At 40.0% G+C, this 9894-nt stretch overlaps 1 protein-coding gene across 1 annotated transcript; it reads right to left on the reverse strand.

Moving 5' to 3' along the window:
- Positions 1-511: 511 nt before the first annotated feature.
- ptges (prostaglandin E synthase) lies at positions 512-2677 on the reverse strand. The gene is made up of 3 exons (XM_080874245.1): positions 2460-2677; positions 2247-2329; positions 512-1104 (listed from the first exon to the last, which is right to left on the reverse strand). The coding sequence occupies exons 1-3, from the start codon at positions 2565-2567 to the stop codon at positions 855-857; spliced, it is 441 nt and encodes a 146-aa protein (XP_080730371.1). The 5' UTR covers positions 2568-2677; the 3' UTR covers positions 512-854.
- Positions 2678-9894: the final 7217 nt, after the last annotated feature.

Genomic DNA, 9894 nt, shown 5'->3' on the forward strand with positions numbered 1-9894 from the left:
AAGTGAAGGTAGAGGCTGGGTGTGCTTAGATGTGCATAGTTTTTATTGTCTACAAGTTTTCCTTTCAAAAACATTAAATTGAATAAATTACAAAACTCACCAAGTGCCTTCACAGATACATTTACACACAATTATACGCTAGAAAATTCCTCAGAAGGTTGTTGCAAGGCGTGTACTCTGAACCCGTTTCTCACACACACACACACACACACACACACACACACACACACACACACACACACAAAGAGCATCAAGTGTATTTAAACTTTCAGCATATCAATCATCATACCAGGATCCATCATGCTGTTGTTGAACAGACACAGGAACATGCATCCATCCACAAAGAAACAAAAGCATGGGGTGGCATGACAATACATGAATAGTGGTCTATGGTTTGTGTAAACACAAAAGATCAGTGGCCAAAGTGGAGCGCAGAGGTGGAAAATTATCCCAGGTTGTTTGAGTTCAATCTCTGTAGCCTGTTCTAAATTTCAGCATTTCCTGGCTTTAAAAAAAAAAAAAGAAAAGAAAAGAAAAAGGGAGCAACAACCTCGATTGCATCTACTGCATGTGATGTCAGCTTCAGATATCTTTATAAGACACTGTTATATTTCAAACTTTGCCAAAAAGAAGAAAAAAAAAATACTGATAATCAATCTCAAAACCCAGCACTGGTGTTATCAGAGACCTTGTATTGCACTTCCACTTGTCTTTACAGGAAGTGCAACAGGAATCCTTCTCCCACTACTTTCTGACACAGGTCACACATAATGAGCCGTCTTGAGTCTCAGATCACAGCTGTTAGTTCAGTCCCTTGTTCCTGGATTTATTTTGTTTTTGATTTATTAGTGTTTTTAGGCATATGATTTGACTGCCATCAGGATCTGTACAGCCATGGACACACAGGGAATCTGAGCTAAGGTGTAGGCCACGGACCGGGTCGGTGCTTGCAGGGCCAGCAGGTAGGCAACGCTGTGCAGCACACGGCAGATGAAGAAGACGAGGAAGTGAAGCCGTGCCACCCACAGTGAAGGTCCGGTCATGGAGTAGATGGCGCCCAAGAAGAGAAAAGGGAGGATGTTCTCCATGTCATTAATATGAGCTCTGAAAAGAAAGACAGAAGTCAGCACACGGAGGCTGACACACAACTGTTTTCCACAGTTGTGTGACTCAGCTACCTATGATGCAGTAAAGTGACTACATCGCATGAGTGACTATGATACAGGGTAATGATTTCCTGTGACATTCCTGGAAGATTTATATTCAGGGTGACTAAAATAATATGCATTTAACCCACACTAGCACTATCTCAAGCCAAAGCAAGGGCTCTGCAACCTTCTCTAATCACCTCTTTCCTGTTTCCCCTCCACCCACTTGAAGCAGCTTTTTAAACAATATTGTTCTAGGACACTCGCCATCATAATCCCCTTTTGCCCAGAAAACAAACAAAAAAGGGCACATAAAAGACATGATTAAGGTTGGACATGGAATACGTCGTGCTGCAGCCATTTTTATTAGTTATTAATGGAAATTTTAAATGTGTTTCCCCCTGGTGCAGAGTTGATTCCCACCACAAGCTCTCAGGAGAAAAAAAAAAAGAAAGAAAAAAAACATTTCAGGACAGACAGAGGGGAAAGTTTACTAGTAAGAAAAACATCTGCTCTCCCCTGTCTCAGATCATATTCTGACAAGTTTAAACAAATCTGTCGCACACAGTGCTACAAGCTACTGAAACATCAGTGGAGGAGTAGCCCACAAGAAAAGAGAACAAATCCGCTGGAAATAAATCTACACTTTATCGGGTTTGCGACAGATATCTGCGCGGGAGAAAACTTGCGGCACGTCATTCATGTTCTGTAGAAAAATTTTCATTTTATGATGCAAGGGTATTTTACTCGAGTACTTCAATGCTGTGCGCATTTGAAATCTACCTGAGTGAACCAGTTTTCATGCAGTGTACTGAATTCCTTTTTAAATCAAAAAGTAAAAGCTATGCAATGGGAATGCATAGTATAACTAATACTTGCCATAAGCAGCAAATACAAGGGAGTTTATTTGTTGTTGTTGTTGTGATTTAAAATCCAAAAAGTTTTTGGATTTTAAATCCAATCCAAAACTTTCTCTTTTTTTCCCCCTTTCCTTTTTTTTTTTTTTTTTTTTTTTTTTAAATCATCCTCCTGCGACCCTCCATCCCCCTAAACACAAGCAGTCTAGTCTTACAAAAAATACCCCGTCTGCACGCTCACCTCCGGCATCTTTCCACATATGGATCTTCTCTGTGATACTGTAAACCTCCGTGTCTCAGCGCGTCCTCGGGGTTGGCAAAAGCCTTTCAGGGAAGAAGCGAAAAAACAAACAATAAAAAAAAAAAAAAAAAGCTTTCCACCAGAGAACAAACAGGAAGAAGAGAAACTTACACAGCATTTAACTTCAAGCTGCATATACAGGAGCTCACTCACCTTTTTACGCAGTCTTATTTGTCCCGTTATGACCGCTATTACGTACATCTTTAACACCAGCAGCACGCCGTAGAAAACAAAGCAGGAGAAAACAGAGTTTCTTAACATGACTGCTGTAATCCACGCAGAGTTGCAGCGAGAGCAGGGGAGGAAAAAGCACTTAAAGGAGGACTCTGAGATTGCAGCGTGCTGCTGAAATAAAAGGGAGAGTGAGAATGAGGGCAGGCCGTTTTGTAGCACTGCCTCCACCCACTCACGGTAATGATGAAAGCACTCTCATTCATGCACAACTTCTGTGAATTCCAGAATTGCTTCCTGGAGGCTACACTTAACATGTTCAGATGGTGGAGGTACGTTTTGTTCTTCTGCTTGGAAACAGGTAGCACATTTAATCATTCAAATTGAGCTTGATAGTTTTCTCCTTCCGTTATCTTGGAGGATAAATACCAAAATTTGACATGTTCACGTATGATTTTTACCTTTTCCCCCCAGAATTTAGAGCAGGTTTGCAACTATTTAGAGGGTCAGGTTTGATCCCCAGCTCCTTGCAGTCTGTATGTTGAAGTGTCCTTGGGCAAGACACCCAACCCTAAGTCCCTCCTGATGTATGTGCATGAATGTGTCAGAGTCTAAAAACTGTGTTTGTGATAGCAGGTTGCAGTGTGATGATGGAAAAAAAAAAAATCCAACTTATTCATTCTCACAGAAGATTAGACGTGTGGCCCAACTTGGGGTATGAGTACGAGTTAGCCAATATAACGAGAAGCCTCGCAGCACTGTGGTTCAGTTCATCTTCATTTTATTCATATAACACCAAACCACAGCAAAAGTTGCCTTGTAGGATAAAGACCCTATAATAATGAGAGAAAACCCCAACAATCACATGACCCACAATATGAGCAAGCACTTGGTGACAGTGGGAAGGAAAAAACCTTTTTAACAGGAAGAAACCTCCAGCAGAACGAGGCTCAGGGAGGGGCGGCCATCTGTTGCAACTGGTTGGAGTTGATAGGAGTAGAGACTGTGGTGCAAACGTTGCTTTGCAGCAAGAAGGTTTTAATCCTGAACTTGTTCAAAGACCTGCTTTTCAGGTTAAATTGTGTTTCTATAGCAGCTGTGGAGGTAAATATGCCGGCCGTCCACGGTATATCTGATATCTCACCCAGTGTGTGGGATAGGCTGCCATGAACTCGGTGCGGGCATGAGGCAGCTGAATCAAGGGTAAAGGAAATTTTACGTGTCAAATACATGAATGTTTTTGAAACAGTAACTCTATTGCCATTGGTGAATGTCTGAACCTAGCTGTATACGTCACAGTGCTGTCAAAGGCTTAAAATGGAATTCCACAAAACTGTGCAACTAGAATTACCGTAACATCATTAGACGGAACACTGACGAAGTTTTTCGATTAAGAAATTTGACCCACTTTTAGTCAGAGTTAATGCTCTGTAATTTATCCAGTGGATGAAATTCTGCAGCTGTTTCTTAGATGAAAACAATGGTCAGATTTTGAAATTTCCTGTGGCTATTTTCTTTTTAAACATTGGCTGGACATACCGTTTTTGCCACTTGTATTAACTTTTGAAAGATTGTTTCAGATATCTGCTGCACTTGATTCTAATTTGCATGATTCATGTGTTGCCTCACTCTTTTCTACCCACCCTTAAACTTTGAAAAATTACTTGTTACTTACGTTGAGACAGTTTGTCCTTGTGGTCTGAGAGCTTTGCAGGGAGAATGGGAGGATTTGATTGGTGCACCGGCTTGATTTCCCTCAGGTGTGGATAACGACTGGGTGGATCTCTGCTGAAGCGTGTCACGTTTCCTCCTTTTATGTTCACTGCCAAAACAACATGTACTGAATTAATCAAAAGTTGTTATTAGTCAGCAAAATGTTGAGTTTTAGATTACTTGATCCTCTTATATTGTATTATTAGTTTTCTTGAATAGAAGCCGGTATCTGAAGAAGAATAAACCCTAAACTAATGTGTAAACACAAGTGATGAAATAATATTTTTTTTTAGTTGCAGTGTTCCCATAACAACCATGCTTTAAGCTAAATAAGTAGGCTAATGTAGACAGTCTTACCTCCTAATCACTCTTTTGTTGTTGCTGTTTTTCATTTTCTGCTAGATCCTAGCACCCACAAAAAAAACCATGCCCACTACTGATCACTGTTGTATTTACACAGCCTGCCCTCCCTGGTTTTTGTGTTTTCTAGCTAGGGTGGACAAGACTAAGCATCAGGCTTTCAAATGAGTTATGTCTGTCTTGGTCTTTGGTTGATTAATAGCCTGGTGTGGAAAATTGCTGCCACACCACGTCTTCAGCCTATGCTTTGAGGATTCTGATAGTTATTATGATTTGGGGGTGTTGATTCATTTAAGCTAACATAATCATCCTGCTGTGAGCAGGTTTCTATAAGGCAGAGTAAATCGATTTGTTGATCAAGTTATTAACTCATGTACTAACACAGCGGTCCCCAACCTTTTTTGCATCACGGACGGTTTAATGTCAGACAATATTTTCATGTCTTTAAGGTGTCGCGGATAAATACAACAACATAAAATGATACGACCAAGACAAAAACTGTATTGGTACTTAGTGAATTTGCGTTTATTGTTATATTTACAGTGTAACTTAATTAGCAGCGTCCTCCTTAAATGCGCCAACAACATTGAGAGTAACGTCCTCCTCTCTGCCCCTTAATGCTCTCCGGTCGCTATGGTAACGCGTAAATATTTCTTTCAAAATAAGACACACAACTACAACACGGGAAAAGACCCAGGGAAAATGAGTTAACGATAAAAACCCTGAAAACCATAAATTTCACACCCGAACCTCAACTCTCACGGCCCCGTACCAAACGGCCCGGGTGTTGGGGGCCGCTGTAGGCTACTAACAGAGACTTGAATGAGAGACCTAATGTTTAATAATCCACATTGCACTGTTTTACTCTGTGGTGGAGATGTGGATACTGTATTGTTCTTTCTTTGTGATTTTGTTTTTTATGTTTAAATCGTTTTTTGCTGGTTTTTAGTTTGTTTTTTGTCTGTTTTGCAGCTGACACAGGGGGGTGGAGATTTGGGGGCATAATAGGGCCACTGTTTATAAAGATTTATTGAGATATTTAAACTTGTTAGCATTCATCTATCACACAATAAATGCAATTAATTTTTTCCGATATATCCAACACCAACAGCTTTATATTTAAAACTGTCCCTGCCTGTCCTCACCCCCACCAATTACTTTTTTCACTCAATTATGGATGGCTCTGGTTCAACTCTTTTGAAAGAGTGTACTCCACAGAATGATCTGAAACTGAGTCATGTTATGTGACTCCTTCAAAAAAAAAAAAAAACATGCTATGAACTTTTTAAAGATAATTACTTCCTGTAGGACTGCTAGCAAAATACGCCATCAGAGGTTACAACAGAACATTTCTGATGCAATCCAGCTGTGCCCTCTGTTCGTAGCCTAGTTGCTCAACACCATGATTAGTCATCATTTTACATAGACAAGTTTTTTTTTTGTTTTTTTTTTAATGAATTAATACTGCACTTAAGTGTGTTTGGAGCTACTTTTACTGTTTTACTTTGTTCTCTAATACTTTATAATTAAATATTGCATGCTTAGGGAGTTACTTTTTTAAATAACTGTATCTTTTCATACTGTGTCTCTATGGATGTTAGACAAGAGCTCTATATAAGTACCATTTACTATATCTATACATCAAGGAAGCAGATTGTCTGAATCTGCGTGACATGGTGCGTTATCTCTCTGTAAGCAGTCATCAGGAGATCGGTACGCTCAGTCACTTGAACCGCTGCTACAAGACTATATGGATCCATGTCTTCATGCCACACCAAATTCTGAACGTTGCAGAAGAAATGGAGACCCATCACGCCAAGCAATGTTTTTCCCAGTCTTTTATTTTCCTACGTTTGTGAGGCTGTGTGAGCTCTAGGCTCAGTTTGCTGCTGTTAGCTGACAGGAGCGGTGTGCTCGTCTGCTGCTACAGAATTCTCTCTTTTTCAGATGATTCTCTGTAAACCCAAGAGATGGTGGGACAGGAAAATCCCAGTAAATCACCTGTTTCTGAAATACTCAGAGCCAGCCCTTCTGGGTTCACCAGCCATTCAATGTCACTTTGATCATTCCCCTTCTCACCCATTCTGACATCTTGACCACGTTGTCATATTTGAATACATTGAGTTGCTATTATATTATCTCTGGTGCTCTAATAAGTAAACACTAACTTATTGTTAAAGGAGTCTTAGTCTAAAACCTGTATTAATTACTAAAAACATGTAAAATCTTCATTTGCTTTTAAGATTTTAGACAAATGTTTGGACATCATATTTTTCCTTTTGTCTGAGAGTATAGATTTGAAAGAAAACAGGAAGCATCACCACATTTACTGTAAATACACATTTTCTGTGCACGACTCCACGTTTATTTACATGTTTGGATTATAACACTTCTTGGATGAGGGTCAGCCGCCTGTTCCTTGTGTCTGCCAGTCCAGCGTGATTGAGCTGCCTGAGCTGGTGTCGTCGCAGCAGTCCTCGGCATCAGAGAAGGACGACATGTAGTGGAGGCCCGTCACTCTATGGTAGTCTCCCTGGAGCATCTGCGGATAGGCAGTGAGCTCCATAGCCCTGCGGCCAGTCCTGCTCACCCTCACAGTCCACATGTCAACCAGATGCATACACATGGCACAGCCCATGGTGTTTCCAAACAGTGGAGGGGACAGATTACACAGATATGCACAGTGATTCTATACAAGAACGCAGGTCTCAGGGTAAATAGTGACTTACTCACCAACACACTTGGCAGGTGCAGACAGGACCTAAGACGTATCAACATCAATCATTTCCATGCCTTGTCTTGGTTCCCGTGTTTTTTCTGCCTTCAAAGTGCACGGTGTATTTTTTTTGTTCAGGTTTTGGCATAAAAATATAAATACTATCATCATCATAAATTATGCAGGTAAAATGCAAAATGAATTTGCAGTGTTAAATACATTTGAATAGTTATTCTATGTCATGTTTCTGAAGAGGAGCTCTCGAGTATCGAATTTCTGCTAATGAGTGTAAAACACCATCAGCGTCACTGTAAACCCCTATGCTTGTTTCCCAAGAATGTGAATCAGTATTTTCTTCTATAAAAGGCAGTGAAAAAAAATAGATAAGTGGCAAAAAGGGTGGTTCGCCAAAAAATTACGTAAAACCAAAAGTGAAGCTACTTGTCAAGCTGCATGCACCGCACAGATACACAACAGATTCACATGCAACCCTGCCTGCAAGGCTCGAAAGGCTTAACCACGAAGCAAAAAGCCAGAATCATAATTGGTGTTCTCCATCTCATACAGCTGCCAGACACGGCATGTAAATATTTACTGCGGTTGCTTTTGGAAAGGGGGGAAAAAAAGAAGAGTTCACAGAGAGAAGTCAGACACAGAGATGAGTCAGTGAGCTTCTTTCTCTCCAGCAAATCGCACTCATTTCAGAAGAAACAGTTCATCTGGTGACGTGCTCTTCGAACTGGTGGCACTTTGATTTGGCCACAGGGCGTCTTCACACTGATGATTTGATAAATGAAAGCCTTCCTGTGTGATGCCTTTTAACTTGATTAAGCAGAGCTGTCACTGCAGATCTGAAAAATGTGTGAAGAGAGAAATGGATGAGAGGTTAGCGAGCGGCAGATAAAAATATAATTTTAAGTTTAGGGGCAAAATATTCTTTTTTTTTGTACACCACTCAATCAGCAATGAAATAATTTCTGTGAGACTAAGATAAATACAAAAGTAGACAAATATGAAATGGAAAAAGGAAAATCAAGACAAAAACTAACAGATAAAAAAAGGAGATGTGACTCAGTTTCTGGTTTATATTTATGTTACAAGTACAGCCTCTTTCAGTTGTAATGTTTTATATCCCATATAAATAAAAATCCAGTAATCTGGTCCTTAGCAGGCTCTTTAAAAGCAACCTCTGATGAACAAGAACAGATGACATATTACACCACCTTATTATTTACGTAACAAAAACTAAACCAAGTGGCAGAAGCAGTGTATAAAAATGGCCTACACCCTGACTGCTTCCATGGGGATCAAGTGGACAGGTAACAGCCAGAAGCTGATAATCAAATGAAGTTTGATAAACTGAAGATCTGGCAGTTTGCTGGTCCCAATCATTCAGATGTGTGTTAACACAGCACAAGGGAGGAAAGATATTAGCCATGATCTTGGAGAAGCATCTGTGTCTCCCCATTAATCTGGGAAGGCTTAAAAGACTATTTCTAAACACTTTAAGGTCTATCATCTACAGTTAGAAAGATTATTCACACGTGGAAAACATTTAAGACAGCTGCCAATCTTCCCTGGAGTGTTCAGAACATGCAATGCTCAGAGAAACTTCAAATTAAGTAAAAAAAAAACAACAAACCAACAGCTACATCTCTGACTTTACAGGGCTTGGTTAGCATTTTAAATGTTAAAGTTTATGGCTATATTAATAGAAAAAGACTGATGGGTCAATATGGGTCAAGTTTGTAAAGCTTCATCTGAATAAACCACAAGACTTCTGGAACAATGTCCACTGGAGGTGTTTGGCTGTAATGCACAGCTCCACGCTTAATGAAAATCAAACACAGCATATCAGGACACCCCAAGTGTCAAGCACGGTGGTGGAGGCGTGATGATTTCGCCTTGTTTTGCAGCCACTGAGTCGCTCATCAACTCCTCTATGTACCAAATTATTCTAGAGTCAAATGTGAAGCCATCTGTCTGACAGCTAAAGCTTCGATCAACAGAACAACAGCATAATGACTGCAAACACAGCAGCAAATCTACAACATGGCTGAAAAAGAAAGACTCTAAGTCATGCAGTGGTTCAGTCAAAGTCCAGACCTCAACTTGACTGAAACGCTGTGGTGGCACCTTAAGAGAACTGTGCATGAACAAATACCCACAAACCCCAATGAACTGCAGCAACACTGTAGAGTGTTTAAAGTTATATTTGAGGAATTGTAGAACCTGATGAAGCCCAAATTATTTTTTTTATGTCCTGATATGTAAAAATCTTAGAAATGTAAGAGGCTGTATTTTTGTTTTTACATAACTGTATGTCTGAAAAACATGAAGGTTCTGCAAAAACAAATATACACCTACAGGGGTGCTGTGAGGACAGCAGAAATGGGGTAACCGCTCAAGTGTTCGTAATCTGAATTAAAAATACATGCATGAACCAGGCAGGATCCAGGTTTTTTCCTTATAGCTATGGGAAAAAAACACAGGGCACTCCTACAAGAGTGATTCTGGCTAATTACATTACATTGCTGCTTTCATATAATGAAAAACATGTTGTTTCTGTGCACTCTAAAAAATAACAACACAATTTACAACCAAAAATAAACTAAATCTGTGCAGCTG

The sequence above is a fragment of the Rhamphochromis sp. 'chilingali' genome, assembly GCF_963969265.1.
Source record: "Rhamphochromis sp. 'chilingali' genome assembly, chromosome: 2".
NCBI lineage: Eukaryota > Metazoa > Chordata > Actinopteri > Cichliformes > Cichlidae > Rhamphochromis > Rhamphochromis sp. 'chilingali'.

Excerpts from the sequence above, each read along its gene's own strand:
- ptges (XM_080874245.1), bottom strand. The coding sequence starts at position 2,567 with ATGTTAAGAAACTCTGTTTTCTCCTGCTTTGTTTTCTACGGCGTGCTG. Across the intron at positions 2,330-2,459 it reads AAATAAGACTGCGTAAAAAG|GCTTTTGCCAACCCCGAGGA; the intron begins GTGAGTGAGCTC and ends CTTCCCTGAAAG. Across the intron at positions 1,105-2,246 it reads TATGTGGAAAGATGCCGGAG|AGCTCATATTAATGACATGG; the intron begins GTGAGCGTGCAG and ends CTTTCTTTTCAG.